This window comes from Anguilla rostrata, chromosome 3 (assembly GCF_018555375.3).
Source record: "Anguilla rostrata isolate EN2019 chromosome 3, ASM1855537v3, whole genome shotgun sequence".
Lineage (NCBI taxonomy): Eukaryota > Metazoa > Chordata > Actinopteri > Anguilliformes > Anguillidae > Anguilla > Anguilla rostrata.
Window position 1 is genome coordinate 48,981,904 of NC_057935.1, and position 13,886 is coordinate 48,995,789.

Here is a 13,886-nt window from a genome sequence, read left to right on the forward strand (position 1 = left end):
TATGGTGGTGACAAACCAACTGAAGAAAATCATAGTTTGCCGCTGCCTTCAGCCAAGTCTAAAACCCTTACTGCAGGAATGAAAACAACTACAAGTACAATACTCTATTCTTTTTATGGACTTGAATTTTTGGTTTTTGTAATTTGACATTCTGATTAAATCCACTCTCTTGGTAGGAATATATTGAATATGTAACTGCACATTTCTCTAAACTTTTTACATTTCTTTTCACATTAATCTTTAATCTTTAAAATAAAATAAAAAAACATGTTTCACAGCATTGTTAAGTGATTTATGTGGCTCTAAGTGTAAGATGTCGGAAATATCCAGAGTTATTGTTTCCTACAACATGGATTGATAAGATTTGAAATGGTCCCTCACAGATTAATCACGCAGCACAGAGCCAAGGAATGACTAATACAAGGTCTGTTTACGTGTACCACCCTCTCGGCCTCGGGATGTGGAACATCTTATTCTTGTCATTACCATCTGTGTGCCAGTTTAAGATAACAGGAAATAGCAAGAAAAGCCACACAAATCAACAATGGCCTGGCTTCAGGGAGAAAGCACACGGACACTTCAGACAATAGCCTCTTTGGAATAGCGTTAGGTAACTTAAGAGTTATTCTGTCGAGCATTTGTTCCCTTTATTAAAGGATACATATTGATTAAACAATGTAGTTACAAGTGAAAATTTTCATTTTCTTCACAAAACAAAATCAAAAAACAACTGCAGACAAATATGCTGACAGAATTAGAAGTTAAGGTGCAATGCAGTAGATGAGATTTGAACACTTGAGATATCACTTAATAATTGAAATACTTCAAATAATACTTACTACAAGGAAGGTCTATGCTAATGGTGTTGGAATACAAATTGATGATGATTTCTTTAGCATCAGACTTGACATTCAGTGCAACAGTAAGAATTTATTTATAAGAATTAATTTTAATTTAGTTCAAAAACTGGACAAATATATGCTATATGTTAAATACATAAGACATACAGATACAAATAATGCAATATACATATTTGCAATTATAGCTATAAAGATAAACGTGTATTATAGAATAATAATCTAAACGTAAACAATTACTCAACACAAAATTGAAAACATGGCAAACTGCAGTTTTAAAAACTCTGACTCAAATCCCCTGATTGTATGTGAACAAACACTGGTGTGAAAGTATTTGCAGAAATGAGGTTTGGTCATACAGTGGTCAGTGCGATGGGCTCCTCTGGGGCACAGCTGACTGGTGCAGACACGGACTCTGTGGCAGAGATGGACTGACTAATTCCCTGAATGGACCTCTTTGCGATCTCCAGGCAGGACTGTTTCAGCAGAAGACGGACCTTCTTGGCCAGCAGCACGTAAATCAGGGGGTTCACACAGCTGTTGAAAAAGGCCAGGCTGGTGGCCAGAGGGAAGCCTGTTGTTAGCACAGCGTGTAGCTGCAGTGAGGAGTGCATTGACAGCTCCATAAGGCTGAAGATGTGAAAGGGTGCCCAGCATAACAAGAAGGCCAGAATGAGCGCTGAAATTGTCCTGGAGAAGTTTGGCATTCGAACGGAGTCGGAGCGGCGGACTCGGACCGCTAGCAGTATGCTGCTCACAGTGATGGCACTGAATGGGAGCAGGAATCCCACCACTGTTCGGACTGTCACCATAGCAATGTGTCGCATGGCTCCAGTGTGTCTGTCATGGGAGTAAAAGTTGTTGAAGCACACCACCTTGTTGTGCAAAGGTAAGATGTCCCTGAATATCAGAGAGGGGACGCTGAGGGCAACGGCCACGCCCCACACGCCACCGCATATGTACCAAGCTCGCCTCACCGTACGCAGTCTGTGAGACTCGGTTAAATGGACCAGCGAGATGTAGCGGTCCAAACTGAGCACCATCAGAAAGAGCACACTGGCATACATGTTCACCATCAGTACGAAGGAGTTCAGCTTGCACATCACCAGGCCGAAGCTCCAGTGGAAGTCCCGAAGCACATAATCAATGTAGAAAGGGAGAAAGAGCACGAACACAAAGTCTGCCATGGCCAAGTTCTGCAGCCAGACACTGTTCACTGTCCGCCTTCTCTTAAACGCTGTCACCCAGATGACAATTCCATTCCCGATGACACCAAGCACAAAGGAAATGCTATAGATGACCACTGAAATTATATGCAAAGGTTCTTTCTGGACATATCCTTGTTCTGGTTCTTCAAAGACACCATACTCCAAGTAATCATAGGTGTAATTCTCCCAGTCTTCCATTATTACACAACTGTGGCAGCTTAGATGGCTGAGATCCTGTAGGTCACACACATATATACATAAATATTGTTTTTTATTCTGTGGTGTTGTTCAGAAAGTATAAAGTAATTAACTCTGTTTAAAAATCATATCTAATTAATTAATTGCTTGGATATAATTATTTCAGCAATAGATAACTGGAGCTTACTGTAGAGTATCTTGGCTGTTGGAATATATGTAGTTGCAGGCAGCTCCGGTTCCTCTCTTCTCATGATACCAGACTAGTCCCTTCTGTTTTTAAAACCTTCAGATTCTGAGTCACTGCTGGGTGTTTCCTATCCCTGAAACAGTCCCAGCTGACAACACTGTGGAAAATGTGAGGTGAGGGGCATATACATACACATACACACACACACACACACACACACACACACACTGCCGCTTTCACTCAATCATTCCCGCATCCTGTTTTTCCATTCCACCAAAGGACAACTCGGTGAGGAGATCCAACTTTTTTAAAACTTGTGCATGTTTTTTTGCGACCTTGCCCTCCCAGAAATATAAATTTTTCAACCACACCTACTAAATGACTATGCTACCCACCCTTGCCTGTAATATACTCATAACAGATGAATGTGCAGTATTATAGGAAATGACTGAGTTAAACACACAATGAATTGCTTCCCGACCGAATGTTCCCTGGAACACGTTTATTCAAACGTAAAATCCATATTTCAAATAATTGAAACCTACATTTCAACAGAACATATACATTCGAGTCCAACTACTTGTAATTAGTTGCAGCGGTTCTCTGATGGACAAGAGTGGTTTTTACAGTGTTATTGACATACATTTTTCATTTTAGGAAACGTACCTGGGTATACAGAAGGTTAAACAGAATCAACGCAATTCTCTTGTATTTAACTCCAGAGCTATAGTTGCAGAACTATTAGTGAGAAAAAAGTTTGAAGCAGTTTACATTATAGGACACGACAATGACAGTCCAGTACGACCGTTTTCACATCCAATCCTCGTCTATTCTTAAAATTGATTCATGCATTTTTATGATTCTATCCGCCATCGAATAACGTTAACAACAGTTATGTGCACAAATTTGTTTTGCCGATATAAATCTCAGTACGTCCCCTTTAATTAGTCGTCTCGGAAGTGGGCGAGTCACATCGTTGACGTCACCAACACTCTGCGGAAAGAGAAGAGAATATTGGGAAAGTTAAATACGTGAATCGTAAGGATTTGTATGGAATTACAACACTAATCCGGTAGAATCACCGAAACGACAGGAATCCGCCACAGCCTGTTCGTTTGTATTTGCATAGTATTTAATTTCAACTTTCAGGCGGATCGAATGTGGTTAGACTACAGACTGTTTTGCGAGTAGCTAGCTACCCATTTAGCGGCGGCGATCGTTGGGCCTGACAGATACAGCTAGCACACCAGCTTTCAGTTTTTAACGGCATCATAGCTACGTTATATCCACGGCATGAACTCATAAAGTATTAAAATCGTAGCATATTATTTGTGTGAGAAGGCAAGAGTATGTTATTTGTTTTAGCTATTGCCTTGCCAGTTCATTGATATATTTGTTTTGGTAGGCCTGAAGTCAGTGGCTGTTTTGAGACAGCCAATCAGCATTCACAGTTCTACGGGTCTGTCTTCAACCACAAGGGACTACAATAAATCCCATCGGATGTCGCTCCTTACGATTGAACTGAAAAGTCACTTTCGTATAGCTTACCAATAATGTGGTGAGCTGGATAGCAAGAAAGTAAGGTAAAGTATCATATCTTATCAAAACATTAGCTTTCTTGCCAGTTACAATCGAATTATGATACAAAACAGTAGAGATTAGCTTAGCTAACGTTACAGTTGCCTGTTTAAGTAGAAGTTTAAAAGAATGCACTTGTGTAGCTATTGCATTGAACTAAGTAAGGTTCTTTGAAGTTAAATAATGTTATCTAACGTTGCATTGAAGTTGTGAATAGCTTGCGGTAAGTTTGCCACTCACTGGAACAGTTCTTGTGTTCTACCACATATCCACGTGACCGTGCTAGGGACTTGAGTAGCGTAAATCCTAGAGTAAAGTGTGTGTGTGTGTGTGTGTGTGTGTGTGTGTGTGTGTGTGTGTGTGTGTGTGTGTGTGCTATTGTTTGTTAATATAGCGTATAGCGCTCTGATTAATATTTGTTATGGTTGGCATTGTTTGATTTATCCCATTGGTCAGTTTTTACCCCAACTTTCTGACGTCACGGTCCATTGTACCAGTGAATACACTCTTTAATATAGCTTAATTTGTTCAAATATAGAAGTAAGGTTTTAATACAAGTCAAAAAGAATGCATGTGTATTACACTGTAACTAGTACAGTGTATGTAAATTAATTGCAATTCTTAATTTGACTAGTGCAATTGTCAATGGAAAGTGCCATATGCAGCAATTTATTTTTCCCATTTGTATCTCATGATCCACCAGTGGATCATTAATTGTCTTTAATAATTAAGTTATTCTTCATACCTGCATCACAACTCTGTTTGATTTTGAACTTAGTGCCTCTGTAGAGGCAAATATGCAGTTTTTTCTTCTGAACATTTTGCATGCTTTAATTTCCTATAATAACCATCAGGATATCTTTTATTTTTGCAGCAGTCACTATTTGGATGGACAGAGTTTCCCCAAAAGTGTTGTTGAAGATGGCTGGAGACAGCGGATAGTTTGATGCAATGTGATTGACCAGCACCGTGGCGGACCCTACCCTGACTTATCTGTCAGATTGTCCACTGTATGTCAAGTCAGTATATACCCAGCGCTTCCCTTTCCTAAACCAGGAAATGGAGAATGATTTAATTGCACACTCTTTGTTAATGAGTATAAATAGTCAAAACAGGCTACAGGCCCTGTAGGTGGATTTTCTGAACCATATCACACCATTTGTCAGATTGTGTTTTGTTTTGTTTTGTTATGGACATCACAACTTCACCTAGCTACTCCATTCTTGTTGTGACTTAAGGATTTTAATCAGTTGTACTCCTAGCACTCTGATTTTTTCCCTTTGTTGAAATGAACGTGTAAAGGTATGTCTGTGCTTTTGTTTTCTCAGATATAGGATAAAACCATGCCTGCTGAGGAGCACTCCGACCAAGGTAGGAGATGACACAGTCTCCCCCATCTTTGAACAGTGTCCTCTCAAACTACAATTTTGCATGTCCTGATGTACTTAACAAACTTTTTTATGAAGGTGAACAAAAGAGGAAGTGGACTAAAAAGAGAGAAAATTTGGAAGGGGAAAAACTACAATTAGTATTTTTGAAAGACCTTGTGCTATTGCCCTGAAGTTCAAGGCCTTTTTGTGCGAAAAGTAAACTGATTTAAAATGTCTTTATTAAATTCGCACATTTACTAGAAAATATTAAAATTCCAAATGGTTTATTCGTACTGAGAAAGCTTTGACCGTGTCCTTCGTGCTGATCTGACAGAGGCAGAACATAGCCAAGCAGAGGCTCTGAACCAGATGGAGCAGAACACTGGGTGAGTCCCGGGACTCCACATTGTGCAGGAGTGTTGCCAGTTTTGGCTTTGCCGGTGAAATTGTTTCTGCTCTGTTTTGAGGAAGGTTAAACTCAGTTTGCATTTTGATGATTTTTGGCTTTCTGTGTAAAGCCTAACTGTAGGCTGCAGTGTGTAAAGAAGCATCTGGCGATGCCACGTGTTTCGGAGGAGAACCGTGGATGTCTACCCTGTCCCGAATTGGCAGTGGGGTTTGCAGCTTGACTGCAGCTGCAGTTGCAGACGATTGGAGATTCCACATTGGGCACCAAATTTATTATTTTTTGAAAAATATATCTATTTGCATTGTAACCATCAGTTTGGTCGTTCCTGGTGGCCTTTTCCCAATTCAGTACTATTGAGCGCTGTGGCTGTAATTTTCCTATATAATGTCATGGCTTTGGCTTATTTGGCAGATATTCAAATCAGACTGGCAACTCTGGGCTGGCAACTGTTTGGAGGTCACACAGTGTATGCCTGTGCCACACTGTGGTCGACAGGTAACACTGTGGCTTCTCAGGAACACACAGGCAGTGCTGGGGTAATGATAGGTGCCGCGTGTAAATTCTGTTGGTTCTCTGCGCTCAGGAACACTGCAAGGCCACAGCCGGTTCCTGGCCCCTCCAGTGCTGCTCCCCCCAGACAGGGATTCTGCAGCTGCTGCCAGGTGCTCTACAGCAGTGTGGAACAGGTACTGTCCTCATTATTACATTGTCACAACATTATAAATGAATGAGATGATATGCCTGAATTTAAGAAATGCCAGGGGTGATCTGCATGCTTTCCTGTTGATGTGTTCTGCAGCACATTCTGAGCTCCAGACACAGGGAGGTGGTGCGCAGCGCTCGGACACACGTGACGTCCAACAGCCTGATGGAGAGATTCCTGCAGGATGTCATTCAACACCATCCACACCGCTACAACGACACAAGGTGAGGCCCCCTTCTCTGAATAATCAGTGCTGTGTCCTCCTCTGTGCCCTTACCTTAAATTCATAAAGGCCCAAGTAGCCCCTTCTAATGACTTATTAAACTTGCTCTTGAAAGACAGAATACACAGCTATTTCTGTGATCCCTTTCCTCAAGCTCCCATAGGTAATTGCAAAGTCTTTGTCTATGATATCTCAAATGTTGATCAAATGCTCTGTGGAAATTGTATACAATGCCAAATCACAAAAACAGGTTTGTGGAGTACGACAGAATTGGAAAAAACACTTGATTGAAAGCTTATGAAAAATATTGAGCCATATTTACTACTGCTGTAAATAAAGAATTTTAAAACCACATGGATTTAGTAAAATGTCTGTCCATTACGACATTAAGGGCAATATTCATATTCAGTTTTATTGTACTGTATGTTGTCCTTCCTTTTAAAATTTATTTGTAAGCATTATTCATCATTAAACAAACTAAACAATTTTTTCTGTGCCCCTTTCTGTTCTGCTTCGTGAAAGTACAATCTGCCACAGTATATTTATTTTTCTCTTGTCCACAACAACATCAAAACCACAGATTATAGTCCTGGGAAATGAAGGATTGTGAAAAAGAAATAGTGAATTTCTCTCAGTCTTGTGTAAAATGAAACCAATTGGTGATGCTGTCATTACGAGGTTAATAACTTAATATATCCAACACATTGCACAAAGGCTCTCTAAACTTGCTGCTAAGAAGGTAAATGTGAAATACCCAATCAAGGCTGTATCTGTTTGCTCACATTAAGGGTTGTAACAAGGCGAACATTTAATTAGGAACTTTTATGTGCATTTTCCATGTTCTGTTTGTGTGGTGTATGATGTAATGATTTGTGTTAAACTATACATATATATATATATATATATATATATATATATATATGTTTAGCATGATGATGTGGGGGGGGGGGGTTCTTGGAAAAATGTCCACATAGCCTAATGGAGGGAGTGCTTCTGTCTGGGCATGTTGGTGCCACCCACTCAAGCTGATATGGCATCTGAAATAATGAGACAGAAGTGGAGCCTGAAGGATGTAAAGGTTTTAAACAGATTGCCTTGTATGTGGGGGATGGGAGTGGACGCCCCCTTCCCTTCGCCAAGGCAGCACAGTGTGACCGCTGACACAACACACCCTGCTTTGCAAGTGAAAATCACCACGGACTAAACGTCCAGACTGTTTCACAGGCCAGATTTAATTGATTATCTGAATTGATATGGGGGCAAGATCAAAATGTGAGGGGGGCTGTATCCAACTTGTGGGCTGTGAGTTTGACGTGCTTTAGAACAAAACGTTTGTAAGCCCCTCACATCGAATGTTTCCAAACATGTCAATTTTAAAGTACGTCAGTGTCTCACATTACCATTGTAACTATATCTTTACTTCCAATATCCCTCTCAATTTATTTTCTTTTTCCACCAAAGCGCAACCCGTGTTAAAAGTTATCCCCCACATTATGGGCCCATGTCCGTCGGCCAGAAGATTGCACAACCAAATTTGATCAAAGTGTGCAGTATATAGTAATTATTAATAGAAATAAATAAAAAAAACTGCATTAACATTCTACTTTAAGTCTATATCAGTCCTAAGGACCTGTATTTTTGCCTCCCTTGGCTTCCTGTTTCATTAGGGCATAAAACTGAGGTGACATGGCTGTAAAATCCATTTGTCATCCACCACCATGGGAAAAGGAAAAGATTTTTAGTTTGATTCCATTTAATCACATAAAAGTATAATGGATTATATATCATATTAAAATGTGTCACATTGAATCATTTGTAAAGTAAAATATACCAATATCCATTAGTGGTATTGTTTTCTGTCAGTCTTTTTACTTCATCTTTATTAAGGGTGTCAATAATTTTGTTGGTTGCCAGGCCAGCTGCCACAAATGGCTAAGCACAAGTGGTTACTGTTAACTTTTTTTTTCTTTGACATTCTTAAAGCTATGTGTATCATCTTTGTCTCTGAACATGTTAAAAAAAATGTTTTTGTTTTACAGTTGCAGGGTAGGACCATTATCACCATTGCTGTTACTCTTAAAGAGTAATTGCACTCATTGTTTCAGTCTGGCTCCACCCTACTCCACTATTTAGATATTTTGGGGTGGATCTGCATATCTGTAAACACTTGGAAAGTGACTAATTGATCCATGTTGTTTATTTTTTTTTTACCACTCCTTTGCTGTGGTCACCAAGGAATGCCAAAGAACAAATCCGCTGTCAAGGAAACATTCTGCTTGGAGGAAATTCTTGGTTTTAAAAATCACAGAATGCATTCAAGTAATGTGTACGAACATGTCAAGATGGTGAAAACCTCAACTAAAACTTTTAAACCAAAACCAAATCTACCAGTGTGCACGAGGCCTTAGTATTATGTATACGAGTATGTTGTCATTTGTATAATGGAGTTGTAGCATTGCCTTGGTAGCTGTAATGGATTGTTAAAGGTTAAAAGCTTTCCTGCACTGTCCTAGCTTTCTACAGACACACTGGGGAGTAACTAATGGTGTATGAATAAAACATTTCTAACTGAAAGAGTAGGCAGATTAGAACAATTTCAGCTTGGACACAGTAGTCTAATCGACCCTCAACATTGTCTTGGTTTGTGGTTTGAGCAATGTTAAGTTGGTAACATTTTAAATCTTATCAAACAGACCATTTGACCGGGTTTTTGGAGAGCTAACCGTAAGGAAATGACTGTTTTTAACTAAAGCAATTGAGGTTACACAAATATACACAGATACTGGATGAATTGGTAATCGGTGGGATATGGGGAGGGGGTGCCTTCCTAGGAGACGAGGAGGGGTATGTTGGGGTGTTTCTATCCACCTGTCAGAGGATCGCCTAGGCTTGCATTCCAGTTAACAACATAAATAACAACATTCCAACATAAATAACTGTTCTGAAGAACATAGTTTACCTAACCTCATAAGACGGTGCAAGAGATATCACAAACAATTCATTATTATAGCAGCAATTCATTTTTGTTCATATAGTTTATATGTTCATTTTAAATCCTGTACCTATATGTTACTCACTAAATACCTGTCTCTGTGTCTGCAGACCAACTCATGCTGACCTGCCTTCACTGAGCAGCCCGTTGGTACCACGAGAGGAGCTCTCGGACATCTACTGTGCACTAGAGGATGACGGGGACACGGTTGGCACCCGAGAGGAAATGCCCAGCTCTGATGAAGAATCCTGCCAGTTGGTCTACATGGAGGATGTTTGCTCTGCTGTGGTGTTGGGCCAATGGGGAGGAAGATCCACTCCAGTGCATCTAGCAAGAAGCGGCTCATCCAGAGAGGTCAACCTGAAGAGTGGTGTGGACCCCCCTCCTGTAAACAAGGACTCCCCTACCCAGGGCTTCATGCACAGGACTAGTGTCAGCAGTGCCTTGGCCCAACACACATCTACAAATTCTCCCCTTGCTCAGCCATGTAGCTCACAGGCCCTGCCCCCTGGCCAGCCCTGTAGCCCACAGGTTCATTTGCATAGAAAAGCTCACAAGAAGACTGACCGACCTAGAAGCAGGACAAGCTCATCTGTTAATATCTTACCACCTCCAAAGTGCAGTGGTTCTAAGCAGCCATTTTTACACCTAGAGTCCAAAAGCCCAACAGTTTGGTCCTCAGCACAGGCACCTTTGAGGAACACTCCAAGGTCCCGCACTGCCTCCAGCAAATGCTCTGACACAATGGAGAATGTGATTGAGGAGGTTATTGAGAAGTACTGTTATGGCCGCAGTCCGAAGAAGCGAGAAGGAGATGAGGACAGTTTCCATTTGGGCTCCATCACTAAATCCAATTTCTCAGACTCTGGAACGAGCATGGAATGGGACACACCAGCATTGGCTGCATTAGAGGCCTCAAAGGCAGAGGTGAAAGATGTTGGATGCCTCATGGAGGTGCACATAAACTTGGAGGACCAGATGTACAAAACGCAGTTAGACACAGCACTGAACCTTCTCCCCAGGCCTGAAGAGGGAAAGAAGGCTGTTGCTGCACAAGTAGAAGAGCATAAGATTGAGGAAGTGCTCCCCGTGCTACCACACATGCCTCAGTCTTTTATTGGAAAGACATGGTCACAGATCATGTATGAAGATGACCTTAAGATTGAATCAATGGTGCGCGAGTTCAGGGAAGGGCACTTCCGATGCTACTTTGAGACCGAGTCCCTGGCTAAGTATGGTAAGAGGAGCAAAAAAGGGAAGATCCAGAAAGAGCATCCAGAGGATGAGGAATGGGGCTGTGGGGATATTCTGCCCTTAATGGATCACCCTGAGGAAGAGCCTGTTTGCCACAGGGTTTTACGGAGGAGGGCTGGCCGCAGGACCTGGAGACTGGCCTCACGATGTCAGGTGGTTAAGGTCAGTCACAGCACCCAGACTAACCCACTAACCAGCCCTGTCGTTAAGCACAAAGTCTTGGAGAAGACCAGTATGTCCCTCATGGACTTGGAACCCCAGCAAGGCGTCAGTCTCGAGAGGACACCAGACATGAAGACAAGGTTATGTGCACTGAAGCTGCCTGAATCCTACAGCAAAATCATGAGCCCATTACAAGCTAAAACAGTGGTTTACGTTCTTTCCTCCCCTGACTCAGGACAGGGCAGCTTGAAACCAGTCACTATCAAGAGAACCGGAAGGAAAAGGAAGTCTTCAGACAGTGACAACGCATTCAAATACAAGTACAAGAAAACTCCGCTGAAGTACTATGATCCCTTGACCAACAGGATTTTGAAGACCCCACCTAAGGGAGTAGCCATAGGCAAACCAAAGCCATTCCCACATGTCCGGCAGCTGTTCCGCAGTCTTAGTCCTGACATCAATAAGGAGAAGCAGTTTGTGGAGCAGAAGGACACATGGAGCTCCTCCAAGGGTCGGGGAAGCAACAGCATAGCAGACTTCTGTGCCTCCACATCAGGCTCGTGTCTGGAGGGTGGCGGCCCCTCTGAGCCTGGTTCCTCTGTTTCCAGCAGGCGAGCGCTCTTCAGTCGCTCCTCCCTCTCCAGCAACAGTCGTTTCTTACTGGGTACCCTTACTCCCACCCCGTCCCTTGCAGACAGTACCAACAGGGGTCTAAGCTCTGAGTCTGACAAGAGGGTGCAGACCCGGGCCAGAAGGGGCCAGGCCCAAGGCAGGCAGACCCCACAGACAGAGTCCTTGAAGGAAAAATCTCTGGGACAATCTAAAGGACCTGCCTCTCCTTATAGACCCAGGAAGATGCCTGCTAGGTTGCTGCCTAAGAAGGGGCAGGCCCGGTCAGACTTCCCCATGAAGCCCTGCAGCTCCAGCAGGGCAAGATCGTCGAGGCTCACAGATCATGGGAAGGCCCTTACTGAGGACTTCCTCTCTGGAGGAAAGACTAGGGGTTCCCATCAGCGCAGGGAAGCCCCACAGAGAAATACAGGGAAGAAAAACCAGAGCCAGATAAAAGCCAGATGTTCTGTCAAGTCCACCTCCAAAGCACCGGTCATGCAGAAACAGAGCTGTACAACTCTGACACGAACTTCCAACAGACACTCCGCTACACCTCTAATGACCCGAACACTTAGAAAGAAGGTTAAAAGATAGAACCCTTGCATGACAGGCAGATGCTCCCAGGCTGTATCCTCATTTTCCTATGGGAAATTGCAGGTACTCTACAGCATTCCTCTGTTCTCTGACCCTGCAGAGTTCTGTGGAATCACTAGCTGCATTTACATAGATGCGATATTGCCAGCCAAGTTGGTGTGTACCAGTATGACTTGCTTTTCCACAACCATATCTAAGCTTTGGCGGTGCCTCAATTCCTCTTGGTCCTCATCAGACCAGGTTGGGGTAAAGGGGTATGGTTATGGTCATGATCAAGAGCAAATTTCACAGGGTAGTTTGCTATTAAAGTACAGAATTTAGCCGTCATCTTTCAATGTAAGTATGAGGTTATCTGCAAGGAGGCATTGTATGGGAGGGATATAGAATGATGTTGGCACCTCCAAGACCAAACAGTGGACAAGCAAATGGACCAGTCGTCTTTGGTACTAGACTAGGCATGAATTCAGATATGCTGTTGTCATAGCCTGGCTGGCCTGTGAATGTTCAGCTAATGGTATTCAGTCCTGTTATAGTCCAAAGGGAGGAGAGAGAGTACAGAACACTTCTTTTTTCTCTCTTTAAAGCTGTACAATTTTGCACAGAATTTGACTCTAGAGAACTATAGTTTATACTGTAGTTTTTTCCCCATTTATTTTCTTTTTACAAGCAATCATGCTATTTTTTTAAGTTTATAAGGAATATTTTTTCTCCAAGGTTTGTCTATTAAATTATTGTCTGTGAATTAAAGTTTTTCATGACTAGTATTATAAGTGTGGCTCATGTAATCATGCAGTACCTGCGGAAGTGTGGTGTGTCTGCCACTTCAAGCTCTTCTTGATAAGTTGAGCAGGGTGATAGGAATTTCTGGTGCTTGGTGTGTGACTGTACTCATATCCACACAGGTTAGTGTGTTCGGTGCTATTGCCTTCATATCAACACACTTTTGCACATGTTTAGTAATGGTGTTCTCCCTGTTAATGGAGGTGGCCAGTGTTGAGTACACATGTCAGAGCGAGTGATGACATCCTATTTTTAAAGCAGATTTGTGTATACAGAGGTCTTATCTTTTCATATATATTTTTTAAATGAACTTTTATTTGACCGTGTAGGTCAACTCTATTTTGCAGTGATGGCCAGGGGAATCGAAGTGTGAATGGATTGCACATCCAGGAATATGTAACACATTTACCAAAGTATATTGGATAAAATACAGGAAAGAATAGGTTGGTGTACGTTGATTTGTGGTGTCAAACCTAAAAACTCTGAATGTTTGGTGACTATTCTCTGACATTAACACACATTTTCTCACATTTCAAACCCACCAAAGCCCTGAGTCCCTGTCCTAATATGCTGTGCTATATTTGGTGCAAATTAAATCCCTCATGAATATTAATGAGTGACAGATTCATGCTGGTGAGCGGGGAATCTCAAACCCCTTTTCAAACCAATATACTGTTATTTGTGTTAACCTAGTGAGAACTACATAGTGTGTAGGGGAAGTTAGTTCATGAGTGGTGGTGGGCTTCTATTAAATTTTAC

At 41.9% G+C, this 13,886-nt stretch overlaps 2 protein-coding genes across 7 annotated transcripts; one reads left to right on the forward strand and one right to left on the reverse strand.

Moving 5' to 3' along the window:
* Positions 1 to 622: 622 nt before the first annotated feature.
* Positions 623 to 3,330, reverse strand: cmklr2 (chemerin chemokine-like receptor 2). The gene is made up of 3 exons (XM_064327993.1): positions 3,117 to 3,330; positions 2,451 to 2,607; positions 623 to 2,299 (listed from the first exon to the last, which is right to left on the reverse strand). The coding sequence occupies exon 3, from the start codon at positions 2,261 to 2,263 to the stop codon at positions 1,211 to 1,213; it is 1,053 nt and encodes a 350-aa protein (XP_064184063.1). The 5' UTR covers positions 2,264 to 2,299; positions 2,451 to 2,607; positions 3,117 to 3,330; the 3' UTR covers positions 623 to 1,210.
* Positions 3,331 to 3,411: 81 nt separating this feature from the next.
* On the forward strand, positions 3,412 to 13,111 carry zdbf2 (zinc finger, DBF-type containing 2). Of its 6 annotated transcripts, none has more exons than XM_064327982.1 (8): positions 3,412 to 3,488; positions 3,856 to 4,033; positions 4,903 to 5,047; positions 5,357 to 5,399; positions 5,733 to 5,784; positions 6,391 to 6,493; positions 6,607 to 6,734; positions 9,836 to 13,111. In XM_064327982.1, exons 4-8 carry the CDS (start codon positions 5,372 to 5,374, stop codon positions 12,345 to 12,347), a joined length of 2,823 nt encoding a protein of 940 aa, XP_064184052.1. In that variant the 5' UTR covers positions 3,412 to 3,488; positions 3,856 to 4,033; positions 4,903 to 5,047; positions 5,357 to 5,371; the 3' UTR covers positions 12,348 to 13,111. The 6 variants fall into 6 exon arrangements, with proteins under 6 accessions (XP_064184052.1, XP_064184053.1, XP_064184056.1 ...); XM_064327983.1 differs by having other exon boundaries at positions 3,431 to 3,559; XM_064327986.1 differs by lacking the exon at positions 3,856 to 4,033 and having other exon boundaries at positions 3,443 to 3,488.
* The last annotated feature ends 775 nt before the right edge of the window (positions 13,112 to 13,886 follow it).